Genomic DNA, 27,028 nt, shown 5'->3' on the forward strand with positions numbered 1-27,028 from the left:
GGTTGAGTCCCTGCATACCGCGCATGCGCAGTTTATGTCTATATTGGCCGGCCAAGGGGACAGTGGTAAGCAGTGTTGACAATGTTTTAATCCAAACCTTGCAGCGTTGGTTTTTTTAAACTTTTAAAGCAAAACTGAAGTACAGGTATTAATGGCATACAAGAGAGTTGCTGCCACTTGTGACTGTGTGTTTTTATGCTTCAAAAACATTGTCCATTCAATGCTAACTGCCAACGAATATAAAATCGGGCCTCGCTTTCGGTAACAAATCCAGCACGAGGCTAATCTGCAACAAAGCTAACGATGTGCGAATGCTAAGTGTTAGCTGTAGGTTTAGCCACTGTATCTCTTACAATAGTCATGTCGTGTTTTAATGTGGTGGTAGCTAAACAGGGCACGCTTCAATAATGTAGGCGAAGCCATAGTAAATTGAAGCCTTAGTTAGCTGCTGTTAACTACAACAATAACTGCATTAGCTTGCTAGACAGACGTAAAATATTAGCTAGCCGCCTGGGCTAGCCCACTGTCAGTTAAAGGGGCTAACGTTAGCCAAGCTGCCGTTAAGGTTTGCTGTGTTTGCTGTGTCAGCAGTTAGAAAAATACGGAGAAATCAAATGATTTCTTTCTTCTTTTTTTTTTTTTAATAGTCGCGCACGAGGAAGTAATGTGCTCTCTCGAAGCACAAAATTGTTTCGTGGTTTATTTCTGTCCCTCGTGTTAGGCTAATGGTGTGAAATTATTGTAAAATAACCTTAGGAGCTAACGTAAGCTAAAGTTAAAGGTTGGTATGGTCTGTCCAGTCAGTGTAAACAGCATGCTAGCCGTGTGAAGTTGCTTTCAAATTAGCGAATGTATGGTCTAGCATATAAGTTATTGCATTCACGATATAACTTGTCTTTGTCCCCTTTGTACTCCTTTTCAGACAGTTTTGACAGCATTTGACAGGGAAATGTAACATATATAGTCATACTTTGGGAGATTATTTAATAAGCAGTCCACGATATACAGTATTAGGGTAAATGCTGTATATTTGGAGTTTTTATTTTAAGTATTTGTGCCGTTATGTTTATTGAAGATTACACTTATTCACTCACTTCTACACTGCTGCGACTTTTCTTAAAAAACAAAACAAACAACCTTGTCTGCTTCACCCCCCCAAAAAATCACATACTCTTCCCCCTAAGTATTTTAACCCTAACTAATGTAAATTAGTTTAGAGAACATGCACAATAAAGCAGCACAGATGAACAATGAAACCTGTCAGCATGGCAATAACTGTAGTTTTACACACATTGCATAGGAAACTGCATTATTACGGATGAGATTGTGCTGATATAAGGTAAGACTTTATTGATCCCACACCGGATTGGGCTCTCTATTGACAATTAAAGGTCAGATTGAGCAACAGTAATCTTTTAACCAAACTGTGCAGCCTCATTGATTGCATCTAAATTTCAAAAGGTTGTAAAAGGGATTGATGCTCTGCTAACCATTTTAGCAACACACTCTTAAGCCGCAGCCTACATTTCTTCCAGCACTGGTGTGCAACAGATGCACTGTATGCATGTATATCTGCTGCTCTGAACTCAGTTCACCCTGAAACCCTTTTTGGTGTATGCTCCATGACCTATTTTGAAGAATATGTTTAACTCATAGTGTAGAATAACTATAACAGCATGTTACGAAAATCATTGTAATAAAATATAAACATTAAAAAACACAAAAAAATACGACACGTCTAGACTATGTTTGTCTGCAAATGCACACATGGCTGTTGATGTAGCCTACCACATTGCAAAGTAAACAGTGGGCAGTTCAGTGTAATTGCATGGAATTTCTTATAATTTCAATTTTGCATCGCAATCTTTGGGAATAGTTCAAGTTTGTCAGTTATATGAAATTTTTAGAATTGTTTTGTTTGTCTTTGTTTTATTTTTAGTGACAAACATCGGCCTGGTGAGCAGAGACTGCCCTTAACCTAAGCGAGTCATGGCCCAATTCGGGGGACAGAAGAATCCGCCGTGGGCAACTCAGTTTGCCGCCACAGCGGTGTCCCAGCCGGGCCACTCGGGACAGTCTCTTGACCTCAGCAGCCTGCACTGTGAGTAACTTTTACCCATTTCATCATACCATGATGCGATATCTTATTCTGCATCAGTGGTCCCCATTCAGTGTTTTTTGCTTTGGAATTTCCCCTTGGACTAATAAAGGAATATTGAATTGAATTCTTCCACACCTCTCTGAATCAGGTTCCTTATTTTCCCTCTCTACAGCTCTTGGTGTGCAGCAGCCGTCTCTTCTGGGAGCATCTCCTTCTGTTTACTCTCAGCAGTCAGCCTTGGCTGCAGTCTCTCTCAGCAACCAGTCTGCTGCAAACTATCAGCTGTCTCAGCAAACTGCAGCCTTGCAGCAGCAAGCTGCAGCAGCTGCTGCAGCTGCACTACAGCAGGTCAGTCACAGTGAGGGAGTCTTGAGCACACTCAGCAATCTATACATTTTGCCTTTGCCACATCTAACAGTGTTTGATCAACTACTATCTCTCCCATGTTCCTTGTAATTTATATAGTCTCAGATTAATACAGCCCTCCAGCAGTATCAGCAACAGCAGCAGCAGCAACAACAACAACAGCAGCAGCAGCAACAACAGCAACAGCAGCAGCCTCCCCAGCAACCCCCCCAACAGCAACTGTACAATGTACCTCATCAGGTGAAACACAGAATCATTTTGCTTCACATGTTGTCATCCTGTCACTTCTTATTTTGAATAGTCCTCTGCTCACATTAACCCTGGATAACATATTGGTTGGCTTAGACATATAAATTACATGAGCGTTACACTTTATATATAGATTTGTGATGGCTGCACATAGATTGATGTGTCAAAGCAGCAAACTGACGTGTGGTTGGAGAAAATGAGCACAGGTAATGTCATACAACAGTAGATTTCACTCGGTATTTTCTGTGTTTCTTCTTTCTTCACAGCTTCCACAGCCTCAACAGGCACTACTTTCTCAGGTAATACAAAAGCTTACATAAATTTGCAATAATTTTTTTTAATCATTTCAAAGATGCTAATTAATGCCTATTCCAGCATATATTGAGGGAGAGGCAGGGTATACCACAAACTGTCTGTGTCGCCCTTCTTCATTCTCTGTTCACTGATTGATCTCACATCAAGAACTACAGTGGTTTGAAATACTTCTTGTCAGGATTACCTCAGAACAGTACTCTGTCCAAGGCTGAACAAAATATAAATGATCAAATGTTTGCATAGACAACCAAAGCATTTTTGCCCTATAGATTTCTGATGGTTATTCTCTAATTTCTTTATGGTGTTGTGTTTAGTTTCTCTATGGGAGAAGAATCCATGTTTTGATTTGCTATCAAAATATCTTCATTTTTCATTCTTGTTTGAATGTGGTCATGGTATTTACTGATTGGGTTTAGACATGCAACCTTCTTTTCCCGACCCTCAGCCCCCTGTCGCCTTGCCCACCAGCCTAAGTCTGTCCAACCCCCAGCAGACAGCCCAGATTACTGTGTCCTACCCAACACCACGTTCAAGCCACCAACAGCAGACGCAGCCACAGAAGCAGCGAGTCTTCACTGGTGTTGTCAACAAACTACATGACACATTTGGATTTGTAGATGAAGATGTCTTCTTTCAGCTAAGGTGAGAGAAAGTATTTCTTGTATGAACATGTTGGTGGAATGATTTAACACTTTGAATTTTCTTAACTATCGTTTCTTCACTGTATGTGTTACATTGATAATGCTTATGCCAGCATTACCCTGCCCACGTTACTTCCCAAGCCATTATTTGGGCCATAATTGATAGTTCCAAAGGATACCTTTACATTTTTCAACCTTAAAACTCATGTTGCATGACATAGAGATGTTCAAAGATGTCTGAATGTATTGTTGTAAATTTTCAGTGCTGTGAAAGGGAAGACTCCTCAGGTGGGTGACAGGGTCCTAGTGGAAGCGGTGTACAACCCAAACATGCCCTTCAAGTGGAACGCCCAGCGCATCCAGACCTTACCTCAGCTAGCAAACCAGTCGGTAAGAACACTCAGAGATTACACTCAGCCACCCAGGAAAGAAAGGATGGCATTGTTGGGCACATGAATACAAACTGAGTTTTCTTTCAGTTGTTGATTTTTGATATCATTATAAACGCAACACTTTTCATGGTTTTTAATTGCCCTGTTCTGCTACTACAATATGAAGACATACTTTATTTGGCTTTTTTGCTTAGAAAAGATTTAATTGATTTAAACTTACTGTAAAATAATATTCACAATAGCTTTTTTCACATTTCTGAAAGAGTCCCACTGATACTGACATTGTGTGAACATTGGTTCCAAAACATTGCCCCCAGTCTAGCCCCTGCAAAGGCGGGAGGTGTTTTCTTAATATTCTGTATGTCTGTTCGCTTCAGTTAATGTCAGCCATCAGCCTATTAATCTGATTAAATATTGGAACACTTGCTGACTTGCCTCTGACCGAAACTGCATGATATGGATAAATTGACAACATATCTGTTTGAATTTTTGGATATCCAAAAGTGAGACCCACAGGTTCATTTTAAATCCTGGACAGTTCACCTGGCTTAGCCTGAGGAGAATCCTAATATATTCACGTTTTTTATTGTTTTTTTTCCTTTCAGATTTAATCTTGTCCCTGTACCTCTCTGTCTTTTATTGACTGTTGTGTTCTCAATCCCTCCTAGCATCAGCAGCAGCCTCAGCCTTTACCTCAAGCTTCCCCACAGCTCGGCAGCCTTTACAATGAGCCAGGGATGCAGCTGCGGTTCTCAGACATGCACTCCACTGCGGACAACAGACAAAATGTAACCCCCTAGCCCTGAATCACATTGTTTTTGGTCCTTCTCCCTGCTCAGTTTCTGTCTTTCATTCTTTCTTTCCCTCCTTAATATTTAAAACAGTAAATCTCTCTACAGGGGACATTGCAGATGACAGGGACTTCAAGAAAAGCTGCTATAAATAAATACATTTTCAGCAAGCATTTATTAAACCTGTAGAATTCCTTGTCAAAGTATTTTGAGATTTTGTGTTGGGTTACAGTACTTTTTGGTAAAACTATTTGATTTGAAGTAGTACCACTCAAGTCAGTACCTCACCAACTGAATCAGTGCCTTGCGTAGCAGTTAATGTTTCTGAATGTGCTGACAGTGTCACCTTTTGGTTCAAGTGACCCTTCTTCAGCTTGAGGGACAGGTTTTACGTCGGTGCCATCCTTTGATGAGCATGATGCTCAACTTGTCTACTCAATAAATTATCCTTAGAGTAAGCAGCTCAATCATAAATGTTCTTACATGCAGCATGTGATTGATTCGTACTTTCCTACAGTCCTTAGTGTAGACTGTACCACGCATGAAACACAAAATACCGGCGAGACAGCGACACATTTTTGTTAGTGTTAACTCCCGGCAGTGTTCACGTATTGAAGTCAGCCAGGCATCAACAGTTTGACATGTACTCTGTAAAGAAGATCAGATAATCTTATATGAGACAGTTTAGAAGTTTACTGATCCTCTTCAAGAATGTAGCTTTAACCATTATCTTTTGTTGGTAAGCAGTGCCTCATACTTTCCTCACTGAAAAAAAAAGTTTGATAAACATAAAAGTTTGTCTTTTGCTTCAAACAGGTCAAAACCTGCATTATTACTTTTGTTAGCTTCAACTGACTGGCAAAACTAAACTGAACCAGAACAACCCTCTGGGTTGAAATTTTGTTTCACACCAGGTATTCTTTCATTAGGACACCTTTGATAGGATTTCTACAGTTCTTTTATTCACACAGACATTCAGATCTTTTTCCCCGCTTCTTTCTTTCAAGCAGCCACTGACCAAGTTTTCGCACAGTTCATCTTGTTACTTGTTGAGCAGTCATGGGCATGATAACTTAAGATTGTTTCATATTCGTCTTCAAACATCCTCACCTCCTTTTTTTTTTTTTGTTTTTCCCCTTTTCTCTAGAGCCAGCCTCAAGCCCCTAATATGATGAAGGCAGCCCCCACAATTCTGCAGTCACTACCTCCCCCAAACACATTTAATGTTCCGGCCCAGGGTCCACCTCCTTCCCTCCTTCAGGCCCAGCTGTCAGCTGCCTCTTTGGCCCCTCTCCTCCAAAACCCTCCTCAGCCTCTGCTTCCACAGCCTCCACCCAAAGGTAAATTACTTGTCAGTGAAATTACTTTCATCTAGTATTGGACATACAGCAGTGAAGATCACTACTGTCTTTTAAGCTGTTTTGGCACAACATCGACCACAAAATCATAGCTGTCTTTGTGGTATGTTGAGTGGTTAAACAAGCTTGTGCTTTGCATGATTTCCCTTGTCTCTAGATGTGTTTCCCGGCGGTTTGCTTCAGCCCCCAGTTAGAATGATGCCACAGCCGCAGCCTGTCCGACGAATTGAGCCCCCACCTCGTTTCCCGAGTCGCAATGATCGAGGCCCTGAGCTCATCCTAAGGAGTAAAGAGGAACGCAGGTGAGATGGCAATACATATTACCTGAGATAATCTGATATTCGTTGCTAAAATACGCGGTATACATGAGTTATTAATTGTGTGTTTTTCCTCAATTCTTCAGTCGAGACAGAGACCGTGAGCGCAGACGGTCAAGAGAACGCTCACCTGCACGCAAACGTTCCAGAGACCGCTCTCCGAGACGTGACCGCTCGCCTCGACGGCCTCGCAGGGTGGTTCCTCGCTACACTGTCCAGTTTTCCAAGTTCAGTTTAGATGGGTGAGTGCAATCTTTTCAGTGGAAACCGATCACTGCAGTGTTGTACGTCAACACTTCGGTGGTGTGATAGTCAACAGTATGCACTAGTTTGTGTTATGGGGGTATTAACTGTCCTCTGTGGGTTCTCCAGTTCCAGTTGTGACATGATGGAGCTGAGAAGGCGCTATCAGAACCTCTACATTCCCAGCGACTTCTTTGATGCAGTCTTCACCTGGGTGGATGCCTTCCCTCTGACAAGACCCTTCCAGTTTAGTAACGCCTGTAACTTCCACATCTTGCACAAAGAGGTGGATCCTCTAGTCAAAAATACGGCTGTGTTGGACCCTCCAGATGCCAACCACACCTACAGTGCTAAGGTATCGGACTGTTAATGATAACAATTTTATGTTGCACATGTGAGGACACAATGGCAGGGCACGGTAAAATTGGTCTTCTGAGGAGTTGGAAGTATGCAGCCACAAGTCGTGTTGTGGCTGCTCTTTCTTGTTCCAGTTCTGCCAAAAGATTGTTGTCTTGTATTGAAGATTTTATGAATGGTCACACGTTTTGGTAGTTCGTTGCTTTAAACATGACTTTATACAGCTCTGTTGCAGTATAGCTCAGAGCGAGACTAAGTATACAGACAGTAAACAGTGAGGCCATTATCAATTAGTTGAAATTAAGATGGATTATCTGCATAAATTTTCATGTGAATTCTTGGTGCTTTAGTAGGCAGTCTGAATCTACTACAATGAATGGAATAGCAGACTCTACCAAAGATAACTACTGTACAGAGAAATAATTACAGAATGTAAATACACAAATGGCTACTGGAGAAAGAAGAAGCACTTGATAAATAATGTTAAAAAGAGGTCTGATTTCATGAGTGTTTTAAGGATTATAATTTCAATGCCGTCTCTTTATGTTTCAGGTGATGCTACTGGCTAACCCCAGTATAGAGGAGCTCTATCACAAGTCCTGTGCTCTGGCAGAGGACACTCAGGAAGTCAAAGACTCCTTCCAACATCCTGCTAGACTCATTAAGGTACATCACACACTTCACATGCTTTTACCATGTGCGTGAGCTGACAATGATGTAATTGTCCTATTCCATTGCTGAGTACTCACAATGTGGAAGAATCTGTACTGACGTTGGCTCCCCTGTTTAAATAACTTGGTTGTCTTTTTCCTCCCTCCACTCCCCTTACTCATGTGGTCCTTCCCATTTCCATCTAACCTATTGTACTCCGGCTCTTCTTTCTACCTGTCTGTCCTTCTCTTTTAGTTTTTGGTGGGAATGAGAGGTAAAGATGAGGCCATGGCCATTGGTGGTCACTGGTCTCCCTCTCTGGATGGAGCTGACCCAGAGAAGGATCCTTCAGTCCTTATAAAGACAGCCATACGCTGTTGCAAGGCACTCACAGGCATAGACCTTAGTCTGTGCACTCAGTGGTAAGAGCTATTTTTATCATCAACATATATTTTTCTCATCAGTTGTGTTTCTATTTAAGCCTGTTAACTCTGCTGGTATCAAAATCCCAAATAGAGTAAATATTATTTGCTGCATAATGTAACTACCTCTATACTAAATCTTATCCCTGACATGTTGAGTAATATTTTTTGTTTCTTTGTTTGTATTAATGATTATTGTGTTGTTAATTTGCTACCTATAATTTATTCTTATTATTTATTGTGTTTGTGCAGTGTTCTTTTTGGCCTTTTGTGTGTTGTTGTCTTGGCTCTCTCTTTCTGTCACACTCTCTATACACATATATGCATATTTCATTGTGATGAAAAACCAAACGCATGGACTGTGGCTGGAAGCAGTAGCCTGGACCAGAAGACACTCATTACTTTTTCTTTTTTTCTTTTTTTTTTTTGTTCTCTCTGTTAAATATCTTACATATTTAACTGGCTTTCACTGTCCTGTTGATTCTGTCTCTCTTTGCACAACCCTAATGTAGTGCGCTAAGTGTAATCTAGGTTAAATGTGGAACACTCATCTATAATTGGCTGAAGCTATAATGGGGATGAATTTGGGGGTGTGATTTATTTTATGTGATTGTCTTGTCAACTTTCTCAATATGGCTGCCGTAACCTGTGACAACAGTTGGAGAGCTGCAGACGGGGTCCATTTGTCTATGCTGCGTCTTGTGTGGGACAGGGGTCAATGTAATGATGTGTACAATCATTCAGTGACCTCATGGGAGGGAGTAGTTGTAGAAGGCTTGCCCTAGCAAGGCTCGCCTTTTATACTGTGCCCTGACCAGAATGTTTCTTTCCAATGCACCTTCTTCCTTTGCGACAGGTATCGTTTTGCAGAGATTCGCTATCATCGGCCGGAGGAGACACACAAGGGGCGGACAGTCCCTGCTCATGTGGAGACAGTGGTTTTGTTTCTTCCGGATGTTTGGCATTGTCTTCCTACCCGCTCAGAGTGGGAGGTGCTGTCACGGCGACTCCGGGAGCAGCTGGCTGAGAAGCTGTCGGCCGAGCGAAAGGAGGCGGATGGAGAACAGGCACTGAACCGCTAATCCCTCTCTTCTCATTTCCGATTCTCACAGGAAGGCACAGGAATTACAAAAAACAAAGCCCAGATACACATCAGACACAAAGCACACCTCACCAGCCACGCAGACAGACACCAACACAGGCAGATTATTGTTCCACCCAACCTCACCTAGGCTTCCTCTGTTTACTCCTCCAACTGTCCCTTTCTCCTCTGCTCCAACTCCTCCATTCCTCCATCAGCACATCCACCTTCCCTCACTACCAGCAGACACATACAGTGGAAGCAGTGAGACTAGGTTGTGTTGTGTAGGCCCTGATCGCAACTGATAAAACAGCTTCCAGCACCTCAAAGACCTCATAATTTCGTGCTAATCTGAGTGTACTAAATCATGTAAACTCTGGCTTAAACATGGCTTTATTTTGTTCTTTCTTAAACTGCTTTGAATTTGGGTGCTTACAAATTGGTACAGTAATGGTTTCAAATCATTTCTCAGATTTGACCCACTGGAATCTGAAAGATTTCTTTACGCTGGAATCTGTGGAGTCAGTTGCGTCTAAATAATGTATTTGTTGTAGAAATGTGTGTTTTTATATGATTTTTCACATCAATTTGATATTGTCTGACTTTGAAAAGAGAACCTCCCCCAAGTCCTGCTTCTTGTCTGTTCTTGTTGTTGGATCCTACACTCGCATTTGGACTATATGTAGAATTTGGTTTTTCCAGGGCAGTTGGTTGGACAGAAGGACAAATGGCTCCTATCTGACGTAGGTGTATTAAACCCACAAATGGCAATACCCAATACCCCAGTCATAGACCATGGTAGGGCCACCCTATCCTCACTCCGTTTGGAGACCAGCTTCAGTTCACCTGATGTACCGACACACCTTTTGGACACACCTCTCATTGATTTTTACCTTTTTTTGTGTTCCACAGATTGATTGATTGGCAGCTGGGGGGCATTTCTGTTGGTTTTTATGAGAGCTAGAGAGCTTCCCTGTGTACGCTTCAGTAGCAGTGGACTTAAGCACAGTCGAGAGCTCACTAGGACGAGACAATGAAAGACAGATGTGACCTTGCTTCTTGCACGGATCAACTTTAAAGTTCACTCAGGTCCTAAATGGTAAGCTGACTGTTTGCTATCCCACCTCTTTCTCTCTCTGCCTGTCTCTATCTTCATGATTTCCTGTCAAGGAGGAAGAGGAGAAGGACGATGGTGAATCAAAGGACGTTAGTACTCCCACTCACTGGGCTAAACTTGACCCGAAATCAATGAAGGTAAGAAAGTCTAAGCACTGGTAGAGCTGACGGACACGGAATTAATTCAGAATTATCTTTGGACCTGGTAATATGTTAACTGTGCATTTCCCACGGCCCTATTTTCTCCACTTTTAGGTAAATGACCTGCGTAAGGAGCTTGATTGTCGCTCTCTAAGCTCGAAGGGGTTGAAGTCGCAGCTGATAGCTCGCCTCACCAAGCAGCTGAAGGTGGAGGAACAGGTGGAGGAGTCCAAGGAGCCCGAGAAACCAGAAAGCAAAATTCCTGAGGAAGAGGAGCCGTCTCGCACTGAGGAAGACAGAGAGGTGCAGAGAATTTAGGAATAAAGAATTTTAGGAATAGTGTTTAATGATATGAGACTTTTTTTTGATTGTGACAACACTAATGTGGAGGTCTCCTTATATTGGACAAAGCAGATATGCAGTTGTTATTGAGAGGCAGTTATTACATTTAACAGTTTTCCCAGTCTTTTCAATGTTCTTAAACCTTTTAAGAAATAAGATTTATCATGAATTTTATCTGAAACGCTCCTCTAACTGAAGCGTTCATCTCTGTTAGGAGGAGGAAAGGAAGAGGCTGGAGGAGCTTGAGCGCCAGCGGAGAGAAAGACGCTACATCCTCCCTGACGAGCCGACCGTCCTTGTTCACCCCAATTGGGCAGCTAAGAATGGCAAATTTGACTGCAGTGTCATGTCTCTGAGTGTGCTGCTGGACTACAGGCTGGAAGACAACAAGGAGCACTCTTTTGAGGTGAGACTTGCTGGTCACAGCATTTGTTTTCTGCTGAAAATGAAAGAAGTCTCCAGTGCACATGCTCAATAGTAAGTCATCTGAATCTGTTTAATCTCTCACAAACCAGGTTTCCCTATTTGCTGAGCTATTTAACGAAATGCTACAGAGAGACTTTGGCTACCGCATATATAAAGCCTTCGCCGCTTTCCCTGTCAAAGACGAAAAGAAAGAGAAGGAGAAGAAAGCCAAAAGGGAGGCAGAAAAGAGGGAGGCGGAAAAGCGTGAAATAAAGAAGGAAAAAGAAGAGGATAATGAAGAGCCAGCAGTAAAGAAGACCAAAGATGAGGAGGAGGAGAAGAAGAAGGTAAGCTTCTCAAACCCACCTTGTCTGTTCAGTCTGTCGTTCGCTCAAGCAAATGATGTTTTTTTTCATGCAGTTCTGTCTTGTGTTTTTAGCAGAGCGAAGAAAAGACTGTGAAAAAGGAGCTGTCTCGAGACGAAGAGGACAACGAAGATGATGGCAGCACAGCCAACGCTGAAGAATATGACCCCATGGAGGCCGAAGATGCAGATGATGAAGATTACGATGGTATGGCACTCTGTCCTTGTCTTGAAATATAACCCAATAGATTATTTTTGAATTTCCCACAGTATGATTTAGCCAGTGATGAGAAACCATGCACCACGCTGACCCTGTGATGGATAACATTTCCACAGTTTCTGAGGCTTAAAGTGGGGAAAAACACACTGACTAAACACAATAAGTAATAATAATAAGATTAAAGATGTCCTGGCACTTCTTCAACCGTGTTCGACTTTCCAACTTGATGTTTCTATTGATACGTCTCAGACAAGGACGATGATGACTCCAATGACAGAGACAGGAAAGACCGCAAGGATGACCGCAAGTCGTCCAAAGAGAGGTCCTCTAAAGACAAGGTTGGTTGGTTGTTGTTGTCAGCATATTATGAAGACATTAATGGAGTCTAAACGATTGATATTATAAATGTGGTTGTTGTTACACCAGGAGAAGAAGCAGATGGTCACACACAACAAGGAGCTGCTGATGGCGTTTGTCTACTTTGACCAGAGCCACTGTGGCTATTTGCTGGAGAGGGACTTGGAGGAGATCTTGTACACACTGGGATTGCACCTTTCACGTGCTCAGGTGAGCACACACACTCATACACAAGTCTAACCATGTCTATGGTTTGTATCTGGGCCTGTGCATCCCTGATTTTGTCTTACTCATTTTGCTTTCTCTCCACCTGCCCTCTGATGCTTTTGACTCTCTCTGGGGATGTTTACATACTAATAATCTTTCATATTGACTTTTGTCTTTTTCCAGATAAAGAAGCTGTTGAACAAACCGGTGGTCAGAGAGTCTTGTTACTACCGTAAACTGACAGACAGGGGAAAGGATGACCCCATTCCTTCCTTTAATGAAGCCCATATTGAAAATCTCATAGGTAAGGTGACATGGGTCTTTGTGGTTGAAACTGTTCCCATCGATGTTTTAAAAGTCAATCAAGCACATTTTTTAAAATCGAGGATGACTGAGAAAGTTTCTTAAAATAAGCCCCAGTTGTCATATGGCAGACAGCTGCTGTAGACGACTTCCCTCTTTTTGAAACTCTTCCCTCTTTTCCTGTCAGGTAACCGAGGACTACTACCTGCACCCAAAGCTCGTGCTCAGTCAGAGGCCAGTGAATCTGGTAATCTGATCGTGTATAACGGAGCCATGGTCGACATTGGCAGCATGATGCAGAAACTGGAGAAGAGTGAGAAAGCAAGAGAGGAGATAGAACAGAAGCTGATGGTGCAGGATGCCAAAATGGGTATGAATTGAGCCATCTTAGATTGCATATGTTATCTTTGGAAAGTATGTCAAAGTCACGTGAGTTGCAAGCTACACTCTGTGTCAGTAGTCCGTCTGGACAATGATCTGGCTCAATTTGAGCTTTGCTAAATGAAGCCCAGTCTCACATCATTCGGCATTCTTCCTGCTGTGATTTCTGTTGAAACGTGGACTGGCACATTGCTTCCAACTGCCTTATGCAAAGAATAAGATAAGATTCATCAGTACTGTTTTTCATTTTTCATCGCTATGAAGAAAAGAGCTGGAGGGTTCTGTACAGACCCACAGAGCCTTTTATAGATGCTTGTCCCACCAGGCCAGGAATTTTGTTGTCGTCGCACCAATAATAATCCTGATGCAATAAAAACAATAAACACAACTGACAGAGCAAATCATCAGCATCACAACAATATATGTGAGGGGCTTAATGTAATTATAGAAGTAAAATCTCCCACCATGGGGATGTTTTCGTCCTGCTTATTAAACACACTGCCCTTGAAACAAAGGACCCCTCAGAAGACCATACCAGGTTATGATGTTAAACACAAGGATGCTCTCCATTCAGTTGATGGTTTTTCCAAACCCCAGGGTTTTCTCAAGTGCTGTTAACAATGAAGTTTGAGAGATGAAGTTTAATCGTTGACCTTCCTTCACTCTGTCCTCCACCTGACTTTGTTCTTGTGTCTCGTCCCAGATGAAGATGCAAAGGTGAAAGCACAGTTAGAGCAAGCCAACAAGACCTTGTCCAGGGAGCTGGAGGAGGTGAAAAGCACTCTGAGCCAAACGGAGCAGACTCTGAAGGCAGTGGAGGAGGAGAAGATGACCTACCACGACCAGATCATCAAAACGTCCAACACCTTGATGTCATCCGTCAAAGGACTGCTGGCAGTGCTGAAGAAGGTGAACCACTTTTAAAAAACACCAAATTACTTTATTTTTGACGTGAGGCATGAAATGACTTCATAAGCCCTTTTCAGACATGCAGTGCATTAAAAAGGAGAAAATTGTTTTTATGGACTGACTTGATATGAGAACATACCTCCTCAGCATATTAAAATGGACTCTTTCAAAGTGTTTCCTAGTTGATTAAATTGATTTTGTGCATGAGAGACGGTGATTTAGAGAATACATTTACTACAGAGATGTATTCGGTCTCTGTTTGACCTTGTGTTACTGCGGCTCTTATGTTGATCTGACAGCGTTCAGTTCAGACTTGTGCCGTGCTGAAATGAATGCAGAAGTGTTACTTGCTCCAACCTTGTCGTAAGATTGCAGTCATGAATTTTACATCAAAGTAACAAAGGACGGGTGAAGCCTTATGAGGCTTTGGGGTTTTCTTTCTATTTGTGCTGAAAAAAGATGTGAATTCAGAATGAGCAGCACAGTGACATCTGGTGACCGGCGAAACTTATTGCAGCCTTTCAAGACCGGAGCCGAAGCATTACAGCACTGCGCTGATGTCAGTAGTTTCCCTGTGTGAGCAATACAAGTTCAAGAAGGGTATTATTAAATCTGTTATACCTTTTTTCAAAAGCTCTGCATTTGCAAAAAAAACTGTCGGCACATCAGTGTACCTTATTGATGTGATGCAGATCCAGTGTCCTCATGTTTTTAAACTTCAAAGATGATGTTTATGTAACATTTCATGTGAGTCACAATGTGATATGATTTAAGGCTGATATTCATTGAATTAGTCTATTTCTATCATTACACTATTACTTTGAATCAGGTGGAAATGTTCCCATATTTATGATTACGTCTTCCTGCTGTACATCACCATGTTTCTCAATCTGCCAATCACAGTTTATCTGCAAAACTTTCTTAACTCCAATCACATGGTTTTCTCCTTCACAACTACTCCTTCACAGGAAGATCTCTCCATCACAGTGTCCAGGGTGGTAATTCAGACACGAGAACATGTGGCATTGCTGTCAGGGTGGAAGTGGTCACATTTACTGATTGTTCCTCTTCCTCTTTCAGGATGAAGAAGAAAACGAGTCTGTTGATGAAGTTGCCGGCGCTCTCATTCAGACGTCCCAAACAAACGGTGCTGATGAATGAGTGACACATTTAAAATAGATGAAGCTATTCTGTAACACTGATTATCTTAAAAATTGTAAATATTCACTAAACAAGCATAATTTGGTTGTGTTTAATTTGGACCTACTGTCTCCCAGGTACATGTATAAATTAATTAGTTCCCTTGTGTTAATTTGACTTCAGTTTGTGTGTACAATAGGTTTGTTTCTGAGGAGTTACATTTCTTACCTAGAAGGTTTTAAGTATGACAAAGCTTGGAAGTTGCTAACATTTCTTTTTGCCATTGCTTTAGCTTTGTTATGGCCAATAAAATGCCACATTGTAGACTTCAATGCCAGTATGTGTGAGCTGAACTTTTTTTTTTGTTTGAGATTTTTGTTTTTCTAATGAGCAATAATGATGCTATTTATGTGCAAGAGAATTCATGAAAGAAAACTGTATTTAAAAGAAACTTATTTTGGATGGAAAAGGGTGGGGAGGGGCTCCATGTGGTTCAGACAGAATTTCTTTGTAAATCGTCCCAATCTGCTGTTTAACCACAACTACGATGAATAAACACCTTCAGTTTGTAGTTCTTTTTTTTTGCTGATTTAACTGGGTTCTGCTGGTTTCTCAAACTCGTGGCTATGCATGGTTGCCTCCCTTGGACCTTTTCGCTGTCAGCACCTCATGACTGTATCTACCGACTGCTGCGCTGCCAGTTACAGATTTCCATGTTCTGCTGTGACGGGCGTCGCAGCGTCAGTCTTGTTTTCTGAAAAAAGGAAACTTCACCAAAAGATATGTTCAATGAATGTGTGTTCTCCTGAACTAGACATGAACACTTTGATATCCATCTCTGAACTGTGAGCGTTGGTTCTAGAAAAGAGGCGCAATAACATTCAGATGTGCTTCAAAGCAGGCGGTTTTATTTTTCTATTGGAAATGTACTCTATGGATGTCTTGTGCAAAAGTAAAGTGGTTCATTTTAACACTACAGTGTTTCTGCATTTTTTTCCACCTGTTCATATGTTTTACAGGAGATATTTTCCTGCTATGATAAAAATGTCCACTGTGAACAAGGCCGAAGTTTTCCACTTTGCGATTTCTGCTAACCAAGCTAGCCACTGTAATCGCTAATAGTAGCTAACTGTTAAATTACTGTCGGGATAACATGTTTTCTGATGCCGTTTATGAGGAATAGTATCCTTGTGGATGCAGAGGGAGAGTTATTTGGTGCAACCAGATGCAGTTTGGATGAGGAATATTAATTCTGTCAGTGAGTTTGAGGAACAGGGAGGCTCCGGCTTCACAGCCCCTTGCAGAGCATGTACCTTTGAAGCTTTTGTCTCCTAAGGTGTCTGTTTTATGTCTGTGAGCCTCTGGACTTCTCTGACCTCCTGTCCATGTAATTCTAGGTTCGTTTCCTCTCCCGCCACTCCCTTCACAAGCATACACACTTAACTTCACACTCCTTGCTTCCACACATTGTCATAGTACTATGAGATTGGGTATTAATGAACATTGTCATCCAGTGATCACTCGCAGCTCATTCAGGAAACACTGGTGTCTCTTCATTTACTTCAGGCACCATTTATATGTGCTTATTTTCAGAGCTTTTGGACCCTATCAGCTGCCTGCTGGGGTAGTCAAGAATACCCCACATTATCATTTAGACCCGATGGTCTTGTTTTAGTGCTTTGGTGCTGCAGCTGTGCAACTGGCTGTGAAATGTGTTCCCACCAAGAATGAGACCTAGTTCACCCTAGAAAAAAAAACTTAACCTAGCAGGAAACATCCCTGTCTGTTTCCAGCAGCTTGACTGTGTCATTTCCTAGAGAACAATGACTATCTGTCAGCTAGTACTTTGGTTATGTGGCTGTTTTTGTCCTGGTGTCGTGTTCTGAATGCTTGACAAACAAACCTCATTTGTCCCCCGAGGAAACACATGCAATCTCTCCACCCCTGCAGCAGCTGTGTGTGTGTGTGTGAGGGAGTTTTACACATGGATGTGCATGCATATGCGTATGCATGCACATGCAATGTGTGAAATTAGACCCCACCGCAGAGATCAGGGCAGGTAACCTCACTCCCGGACTGCAACAGAAGGCTTTTGTGGCCACCTCCCCGCCCCTCCTCTTTAACCCCCCATTCAAGTATCAAAGAGCCGCTGCACTCACAGGCCGGTCTGCTGACAATCAGGCCATTTCAATGCAGGGTTGGAGTTTCCAGGGTGGGGGCAGGCAGGGTTAGTAAAAAGGGAGTTTGGTTTAGTAACTGATCACGTTGCCATTTTCACCCTCTCTGCTGATCCTCGCTTTTCATGTAAATCAGACCTCTAAAGTCTTTGGGCGCGGTTACAGAGCAGTAGGTGCAGTTTGACGTTACACTGGTCACACTGTTAGTTTTACCAAGTCTTACTTCTCCATAATGCCTGTAGGTTTATTTACTTTCTCAGTTCTCCCTCATCAGCACTTTGGTAAATCAGACTTTTCCATTAACACCCTCCGTCCCATGTGCATGTCAAAGGTTCAGAGTCGTAGTTATCATGACAAAAGCAGCTCCCCCTGCCTCGCACACATCCTATAGAGCCCCAGTGGGTCAGCTTTTGAAAACCTGTCAGGAGTCAGTGTTTGTTAGCTCTCTCCTCATTGTTTCTGGACAATCCCGCCTATGATGGTGACATGATAAGACACAAATGCAGGTCTCAGCCCAAATGTAGCCAAACAAAATTCTGTTATTTAGATTTTTAACCTCTGAATCTAAATGAATCTTAACTGAACTATGACAGCATCCTTTGCTTTCACTGCAGCACCAAAGCTCTGTCTGTCTGCTAAACTCTCTTTTCACATTGAAAAAACTGCAGATTTATTCTTTGCTCATTATTGTCTGGCTGTATTGTGCAGCATAGAATTGAATTTCCTGGGCGATGAACTGTGATAGAGAGAAGTCATTCAGACGACAAATGACCCAGCTTCCCTTACACATCCTCTGGGGTAAATAAACTTTTTCTCACTCTTTGCACATTTCAGAGTTTTGCCAGAAATCTCTCTGACCACCAAAGTCAAACAAGCAAGTCAACCGCCCTCTTACGTGCTGTTTGATATTTCAGGTAATTGATACATGAGAGGCTCCATTGAGCAGCTCTGCTTGTCTCCCCCAGCAGGCTGCACGGGCCCCTGCTGGAGTACAGGAGCCCCTGTTCAGTTGGAGCTGCAGGAACCTGGCTTCCTCTGGAGCAGCGCAGCAAAGTGGTGTAGTTGTTGAGGAAACGATCCCCCTCTCAAAGGCCTTTCCCTGGGAATACTGGGTTACAGTGTGAGAAAGTTCCACGGTTGTTTTTGACAGCGTGTCTCAGGGGCGTCTCCTGCCTCGCCTCTGTGCTGCGTAGACAGCCGTCCCAAGACCTTCAGGACCAGCAGAGCAGTCAGCTGCTACGGTATCCTAAGTGCAGCGAATGTGTGAATAATCGGACACTTTACAGGGCTGCAAAATCAGGTGGCCCTTTAATGCAACTGTACACCGCTTCACATCAATTTGAAGCAAGTTTCACATTTCACCAGTTAACAATAGTTACACAAAGCTCAGCATTCATCTGGGCTTAGTATCTACACTTTGGGGGAAAAGCAGATATTCCCTAATTGCCACTGCATGCTGCCCTGAAGGAAAGTATGTCACTCAATAAGATAATCATACAGTGGGAACCCAAGATTGCCAGTACCAGCTTGCTATTTGGAAAAACAAACATTTCCATTGTAAAATTGCATAGCTGGCTTTGACACGGTGCATGCAAACATGGGTCAAAATATCTACAGAGCAACAGTGTGTGTGTGTGTGTGTGTGTGTGTGTGTGTGTGTGTGTGTGTATGTGGGGTAAACACAGGAAACATTTCCATCCAGGCCAGCTGGTACAATAAGTACCAGTCAGTCAAAAGGCTGCAGGTGTGCAGGGTCAGCCGGCCAAGAACTCAAACCAATTTAAAGATCTGTAACAAATGTGTAACATCTGAATGCAGCCTTCATTTGGATTTCCACTTCCGCTGTCTAAGTTTAATGTTACTTTACCACATGACAGCATGTCCGGATCTGATTAAGGTGAGCATGCTCACACCTTACACACAGTATGGCAGATGACAGTGTGTGATGAAGGGAGAACTTTTTGCATACTTCATGCAACTCTTTAAAAGGATAAATCCGGTGATATTTAGCATTTTTCTTATTTTCAACAAACCCCACTGAACCAACAATGAACTAACAAATACTGTTTGTGTAGCCAAATCCTAATTACTCTGTGCCAAAGACCTCCATTACTGTCAAAAACAATCATAAACACATAAATTAGCGTGTTCCTTCATCACGATAAACACGACCAGTGTAATTCATTTTGAGTAATCCCACATGCACCATCCTGCTGTGAATACTTTTATTTGAGGAGAGTTTGCTAAAAACCACAGCTTAATTGTTTTAAAAAATTGATCTGTCCTCAGTAGGAATGAATGGGCCTCGGGCGGAGAGCCACAGACGTGGTCGTGATGTTGCAAAATATTGAGGGGCAGACTATCAAATCGTTAGCTTTGGTTTTCATGGGGTTTTCAGACAATGGGTAAAATGCAGACTAATGCCAGCCTTTAAAATCGAATGCTTTATTAGCAACCCTTGACTTTCACTGCCATAGTAATTTCATTAAACCTGCACTAACGGATTTTCTTGGCCACTTGGGAGCAGCAGAAACATGCTGCCACAACATTGGCATTCATTTGATTAATTCCTTCGAGCTGTTTTTGGAGACAAATGGTGCACTGGATATCAAACAACATGTCCTAAGTATTGCAAGCGAGGTGAGTTACTGTGTCCGACCGACCTCCTCTCTGTCTCCTCTCTGCTCCCTGCATCCTCCAGCTCTCCTTCCTGGACGTCTTCCTCTCTCAAAATTCTAAAACTGAGCAGGAAGGCACCATGAGGCATTTCCTGCATGCTTTGCATCACCTTGAAGCAGGGGTCGCTGGGAACAGTGGAAGCATGCTCTTCCCAACAAGTGTCCTCTATGTGCTCTTGCATGTACGTACATATATCTGTCGTAGGAGCACAGGTTACCTCACATATCCTTCTCTGTCTCAGTAACAGTAGGCATTTTTTTCCCCTCTGCTGGCAGCGTGCTTCACTAATGAAGCTCATATGCCGCACACGTCTTTGATGTCACATTACCATGGAGGCTTTCAGGCTCTGCTTCTTCAGTTCAAAGCTCCGGTCATTTAGATCCTGCTTTAATACAGTCTGTGGCTGCCTGGATGTTCGTTTGGTGACAGGTGACACATCACAGGCCGGAATAAGCCTTGATGTTGGTGAAGTCTGCCAATCAGTTGACGGCCTGTGATTTAAGCTGCATTTAGAGAAGAGGTCGAAAGCCAAGAACCTGGTGCACACAAACAGCGTGCATTAACATGTTTTTTATTAGGTACAACGAAAAGCCAAGTATCGTGCACTGATATGCCAAATGTGAATTTCCCTTGGTGTGAATTTCCCTTGGGGATGAATAAAGTATCTATCTATCTATCTATCTATCTATCTATCTATCTATCTATCTATCTAAATAAGCTGTGTCAGTTACAATGGAGGAGTTGTCAATATACTGAAGCAGATTCATTTTCAAACTTGACAATAGTGAAAGTACCTGAATAGTAAACTGGACTGGACTGACAAGACAAATGCACATGTGAGAAAGGCCAGAGCTGACTGTGTCTGCTGAGGACACTCAGGTCTTTAGGAGTGCAGGGGACACTCCTGAGGACTTCCTTTTTGACTCTGTGGTGGCACCAGCCGTTGTCTATGGAATGACATCTGAACTGCTGACAGGAAGAGACTTCACAGACCAGTTAAGGACAGCTCTGTCCTGGGATGCCGTCTCCCAGTACAACACATACACCACAAGTGACTCACTCGTGCAAAATCAGTGCGTACTGAACTGAGCAATATCAATATCATTCCTATGTGCAATCATATGAATTCAACAATTCCAACAGTCCAAAACCAAATGAAATTAAATTTACAAAGAGGAGAAACTGCAAATCCTCACAGTCAAGAGGCTAAAACGAGTAAACATTTTGGAATTTTCAGTATCTCTAGGGGTGGCAGTATCAGTCTGTTGGTCCAGAATGAAATATCTTGACAATATTGGAGGGATTGCCATGAAATTTGGTGAACGTGTTAAATATGACATGCTAAGAAAGTGTATTTTTCACATTTCAGTTAGGACAAGCGCTCCTTTTCCTTTTTTAAACATTATACATGCAAAAATCAGCATGTTAGCATTGTCACTGTTAACATTTTAGCCTGCTGACGTCAGCCTTTAGTTCAAAGCACTTAGTCACACACATAGATGAATTCACAACTTGTTTTGGCTCTATTGTTTTACATAAAAATCAAAGATCTATGATCTATCTATATCTGCACCATTTCATCTGTTCACCCACCACTTTAAACCATGAGAAATCTATCACAGAAAGCTGCTTGGTTTCAAAAAGAGACTGTTACGGCTTTACGGAGCTCAGTGTTTGATGAGAGTATCTTGCACCTGTGAACTCAGCCGTGTGTACTTGCGTAGTGCACAAACAGTGGAAGAAAGAGGAGACTAAACCAACCGAGCCTCCTGCTCTCTGACACAACCTCAAAGTGCAGCTGTAGACATCTCTCACATGGCTGTGATCTTCGGCATGTCCACAGGGTCTTTCGTGTGTGTGGTTCATAAGGATGTGGGTGTAAACCATCGCTCACCACCTTAACACACTACACAGCGCTCAAAGTAACTCTAAATCTCTCTCTTTCCTCTTTGTTAAAATGTCTGAAACTCCCAGAGTATAAAAACGATCCACCTCCTCTGAGAACTAAGTGCTTTGCTGGATTTCCTTTCTGTCCTAGACTTATTAAAACAACATGACTCAATTATAATCCAGACTTAAGTAATCATGTTTTATGGCAAAACCACTATCATTATGTTTGTCTGGCTGCCTACTGACTCTGAAAAGTGAGTCTCTCCTGCAGGTTTCACTTAAGATGTGCACTGATTTGTGCTCTGAAGCACTCGAGTGTGCATACGTTACTGTCTTAAATGTCAGTACACACAGCCGAGACTGAACGCAAACCAGCCACGTCCTCCTTTGATCTCGGCAGTGATGCCAAAGTGCTGAAATAATGAAATTGTAATAACAGAGTACCAGGACTGATGTCGGGACATGTTCGTTCAGGCATAAAGCTTAAAAAAGAAGTTGCTCTCGATTGAAAAAAAAAAAAAAAAAAAAAAAAAGATCTTAAGTTTTAAGCTTGAAGGATGGATGAAGGAATTACATTTGTGATCCAAGAAAATAAATTTACGTCAAACTTCCTTGGCTGCGTTTCACTTGTATGTTTTAAGAATCCATCCTAAGCTTGTTGAAGTCATCGTTCCACATTTTGGGAAATACCCTCACATGCTTTCTTGCAGAGGGTTAAATAAGAAGATCACTCTCATGTCTGAGTGACAGCAATGTTTATGCTAAGCTAAGCTAGTCAATTCTTCTTTTAAACCATGAAGGTTTTATATTTGTGCAACTTTGTAAGGGCTTAGAAAAGCAGAGGGAAGCGTGAATGGACGTGTTGTGGGCTGCACAAACCTTGAAGCTCGTCTAAATGTTTCCCCTTGTGTCCAGTCTGTGTGCTGATCCAACCAGCTGTTGGCTGTAGCTATATTTACCAGACATATGAGAGTGCCTGCTAGCTTTCTTATCAAATTCTTGGCAAGACAGCACATAAGGCAACGTATTTCTTATAATCTTTCCTATAAGCAAGCAGAAATGTGTGCTGAAGACAAATAGCATGTCCAGTTGAACACACACTACCAATCAATCATAGCTGCGTAGCCTCATTCTCTTAAACGTCTAAATCCTCTTATCCTTTCTGGATACCGTTTTGACATATTACTGAACAAATGGCCTACACCCGACCCTCTAATGACCCCGACCTCTACCATATGGGGCAGCACTGACCCTTTCTATTTCCTCTCTGTTAGGACTCAGATTTAAATTCCTCTGTGCCATCCTAACCTGGACAGAGACACAATACACCCTCTGAAACACATGTAAGACTGAGAAAAGTGAAGGTTTTATTGATGTGTAAGTTGTGCTGTGTACATGTTGGCCCATGTGCAGCAATTCTGCTGAGGTTTAGGGACGATTTGAGTCATATTTTTTCTTGGCATGGAGGTAAAGGGGAAGCCTTCTGGGGATGTTTTAGTCAAAAAATGTCCCAAGAGCCAAGATCTTATAGCAGGACCAGATGTTTGAGTTCGCATGAAGAGACTCAAACTTTAGGTTCAGGACTGTGGTTCAATGAAATTATCATATTCAAAATATACACTGTGATCACGTCAAGGTCGTCGTCCCTTCAGACACCTGATACTACTTTGAAATTGCTTCATGCACAGCAAGAGGGAAGAATATGTATGCTAATTGAAAATCAGGGGCCGGAGTGCAGGATTTCGTGTAATTATGGTAACTTGGTGAACTTTGCTTCTTGATAATCAGTCCCACCAGCAGACTAAACATTTGGAAGAAAGAGCCCTCAGATTTTAAACGCGGGTCAGGCCCAGCGGGTCAAGTCCCATTGTCCATGCTCAGATAAAACAAAGTGTGTGCCAGTATTTGTATCTGGAGGAAGTTAACTGTATCAAACAATGAGAGCTTTTTCAAACTTCCGTGCAATGCAAACAGTGTTAAAAATGTTTTTGTGTGTTTGTGCATGAGTGTAATACCACACATGCTTTGTGTTGAGGATGTAGTCACAGCGGTGTGATTGTCAGTCACCGAATTTTTAATTTTTGCCAACCAAAAAAAGGTGGAAGCTTTTATTGTAGTTAAGGTTCCCATTTTATTTCCTGTACCCTGTAACTCTTGTTCTTGTGTCCCAGAGGTGTAAGTCATGGCTGGAGACCTTTGCTGCATTTCCCATCTCTCTCCTCTTTGTTTCCTGTCAACTCTCAACTCTCTAACAAAGGCATAAGATGCTAAAAAGAGAAAACAAAAAAAATACCATTTCTTGTTCTTGCCCAAAGCGGTCTTTCCGCCAGCATCTATGTGAAGGCTTGTGAACTTTAGCAGTGACATTACAGCTGCAAGCCAGGATAAATCAGCTCAGAGCCAAAGGGCTTCTTCCATCCACGGTTCAAAGCTGCAGTTCTGGGAAAGTGAGAGAACAAAAGCTACTCAAAACAGATAAATAATGAATGGAAAGCAGCAATTATTAGAGGAACAGTTTGACATTTTGGGAAAGCTTCTTATTCACTTTCTTGGCGAGAGTTACACGAGGAGATTGGTACCAAAGTTGTTCTTTAGCTGAGCACAAAGACTGACAACAGGTGGAAACTTAAGCCTGGCTCTGATTTTCTGAACATTTTGGTTCTGGTTGAACAGTCAAAAAAAATCTATGTCCTTCATCTTTTCTCCAAACACTTTTCCTTGACCTCAATGGAAAACATCATGAGATCAAGGAAGATATGAAGGAGGATTATATAAGAAGAAGCGAATCCGGCTGTGCTTACACAAAGCTATGTATTTATGTGACGGCAGATGTTATTGATGTGAGTGTGCCACAAGGAATTGGGCTAGTGTATCCTATGATAAAGGAGATAAGAAAGGAAGCATTGAAGCACCTCTCAGCTCTTACCATGGCTGCCATTTACACTGCTGCCTAAATGGAAGTGATGTGAGCGAGCAAACATCAAATTGCTTCAGTTTTTTCTCCAATGATGATGTCCTAACCTGCTCTGTGTGTCAGTGAACAGGCTAAGCAGCGTGTCGCTTGTTCGAAAAATTGCTCATCCTGGTTCTGTTTTTGCAAAGTTTCACACACTTGCTCCGTCCTTGACGTTTCCATGTCCCCTCAGTCAGCAGACAACATGGACGATGAGAGACTAATGAGGTTGAGAAGCTGCACATCTTACATGACCCACAGCAACCATTTTATAAGGATATCCTCAAAAAGGACTGTATAGAGACAAGGCTGGAAAAACGTACCTTAGCAAATGTGAAGTCACTCATTAGCAGAGCAAGAAATCACAGGCTCCAGAAAAAAAAAAAACAATGCTCAAACTCTTCTTGCGCTCCAACATGCTCGTATGTTTGTGTGCACAGAGGAACCTTCTTAAGCAAAAAGCCTATCCTATAATATCTACATCCTTGTCTACTTGCCTGCAGTCTTCCTACCTTTCCTACCCTTGTTTGCTCATTGTTGTGTTTCTTGGTGGATTACTGCTACTGTAGATCAGTGGGATGGTGTAAAACCATTAGCAGGACTGTGCATCATGTCACCTATGTGAGACACTGAGGATGGGGATCCACTCATAACAAAGCAGCTTCATGGTGCTGCCAGAGGTGGAAAAAAAAAAAAGAAAAGAAAAATCCAAAGGTTACCCTAAAGGTTGGAAAAATCACCTTATTTCACACTGTCTGTCAGTATCACATGTTCTGTATCAGCTTGTTTCAATCCTTCACTGAATCTAGAGGATATGATGTTTACAATGAATGAAATCTAAACCAAAACCGTCACTTTTTATGGTTGCACCATTCCAACAAATGGAAATATTCTAGATGCGCTGTGCATCATTTTGTATATATTTCATCATGATTCAGGTTGACAGATTTTGTGTCTTTGGAAACTTGGGGAAATTCTCGAGAACTGAAATAAAATTCTGTGGGTTTGAACAAAGTTTGGCTGCACAGCGTGAGTTTGTAATGACTGAAAGTGGAACTGGCACTGTTTAAAGTCCTTATCAAAAGCTTTAAAAATCATGAGCCACAAAGAATCTCTTCAGCTCATTCCTCATTAAGAGACACGGATCTTTAATCCCACACACAATCTTTGCGAGTTTTCTCTTTCGCCCTCCGACTTCACTCGACTCGGCTTCCTCAGGACAGACTGCACATAATTCATCCTGTGTAGGCTGAGGTGATGTATTCTTTTCATGTACAGAGGAAGCGCAATATCCTGTTCCAGCACGGGCTCTAATACCACACTGAGGCAGACTGGCCCCCGGCCTCTCAGGGGCCCAAGCGCTCCTGAAACTAAAGCCACGGGCTCTCTGAGACTGTGATATATGAGGTGTGTGTCTGTCTGAGCTTCAGACTGGCCTGTTACAGTGTCCGTAAAAGCGGGGACTAATGGGGTCCCTCTTCTGAGAGCACAGGGAGGAATGGTTCTCATTTTAGTGGCGAATACGTTCCCGGAGGCTCATGCGCTTTTATTGAAAAACCATTTTCTCTTGTTAAGGCATTGTTGTGAAATACAATACTTCGCATTTCTGCTGTCCGAGGGAATACAGTTTTCTCATGAGATCTCTGTTTACCACACAAACCAAGCGGCTCTGGCACCGATGCTCAGTGATTTATGTGTGGCAGCAACTCATCATGTGATGGAACTAAACGAATATTACATGAATCCATTTTAAATCGCTCAGCAAAAGCTTCTTTCAAGCTTTGTTGGTACCTCAGTCAACTTGGCTCTCCTTTGATGGTGATTCATGTGTAGCCTATAACATTTTCTGTGCAGGAAGTATTTTACAAGCTCCATGTTGCTGTTCCTAATTTCCTCAGATTTGGACAAGATTTGTGCTTGTGTTGCAACTTGCAGACGACTTTTCTCTTACCAAAACAAGTCAATTATCATGAAATCTTCATTTTTTAGAAACATAATTAGTTTGATCAAATGTGACTGCTTTAATGGCAAACGATGATGCAAGCTGTCATTAAACATATGCAATCAAACCGTAAAGCAAGCAAACAAAACATGGCAACAAAATAATGGCACCTACAATCAAAATATACTTGATTGCCATGAATGAAACAGCACCTGCTC

At 42.2% G+C, this 27,028-nt stretch overlaps 1 protein-coding gene across 3 annotated transcripts; it reads left to right on the forward strand.

The window, feature by feature from the left end:
* Positions 1 to 29: 29 nt before the first annotated feature.
* ccar1 (cell division cycle and apoptosis regulator 1) lies at positions 30 to 16,150 on the forward strand. Of its 3 annotated transcripts, none has more exons than XM_076742836.1 (26): positions 30 to 65; positions 1,940 to 2,101; positions 2,274 to 2,449; positions 2,567 to 2,707; positions 2,983 to 3,015; positions 3,477 to 3,673; positions 3,936 to 4,062; positions 4,733 to 4,852; positions 6,003 to 6,195; positions 6,371 to 6,515; positions 6,617 to 6,772; positions 6,903 to 7,128; positions 7,683 to 7,796; positions 8,037 to 8,203; positions 9,060 to 9,270; positions 10,455 to 10,538; positions 10,656 to 10,844; positions 11,098 to 11,289; positions 11,399 to 11,635; positions 11,728 to 11,860; positions 12,122 to 12,210; positions 12,299 to 12,439; positions 12,620 to 12,740; positions 12,927 to 13,109; positions 13,824 to 14,029; positions 15,110 to 16,150. In XM_076742836.1, the coding sequence occupies exons 2-26, from the start codon at positions 1,990 to 1,992 to the stop codon at positions 15,188 to 15,190; spliced, it is 3,774 nt and encodes a 1,257-aa protein (XP_076598951.1). In that variant the 5' UTR covers positions 30 to 65; positions 1,940 to 1,989; the 3' UTR covers positions 15,191 to 16,150. The 3 variants fall into 3 exon arrangements, with proteins under 3 accessions (XP_076598951.1, XP_076598953.1, XP_076598954.1); XM_076742838.1 differs by having other exon boundaries at positions 35 to 65; positions 11,731 to 11,860; XM_076742839.1 differs by lacking the exon at positions 4,733 to 4,852 and having other exon boundaries at positions 35 to 65.
* The last annotated feature ends 10,878 nt before the right edge of the window (positions 16,151 to 27,028 follow it).

Source organism: Chaetodon auriga, chromosome 11 (genome assembly GCF_051107435.1).
Source record: "Chaetodon auriga isolate fChaAug3 chromosome 11, fChaAug3.hap1, whole genome shotgun sequence".
Classification (NCBI taxonomy): domain Eukaryota; kingdom Metazoa; phylum Chordata; class Actinopteri; order Chaetodontiformes; family Chaetodontidae; genus Chaetodon; species Chaetodon auriga.

Coding starts and splice junctions, on each gene's coding strand:
- ccar1 (XM_076742836.1), top strand. CDS start 1,990: ATGGCCCAATTCGGGGGACAGAAGAATCCGCCGTGGGCAACTCAGTTT. Junction 6,773..6,902: donor TCCAAGTTCAGTTTAGATGG/GTGAGTGCAATC, acceptor TGGGTTCTCCAG/TTCCAGTTGTGACATGATGG. Junction 12,741..12,926: donor CCATATTGAAAATCTCATAG/GTAAGGTGACAT, acceptor TTTTCCTGTCAG/GTAACCGAGGACTACTACCT.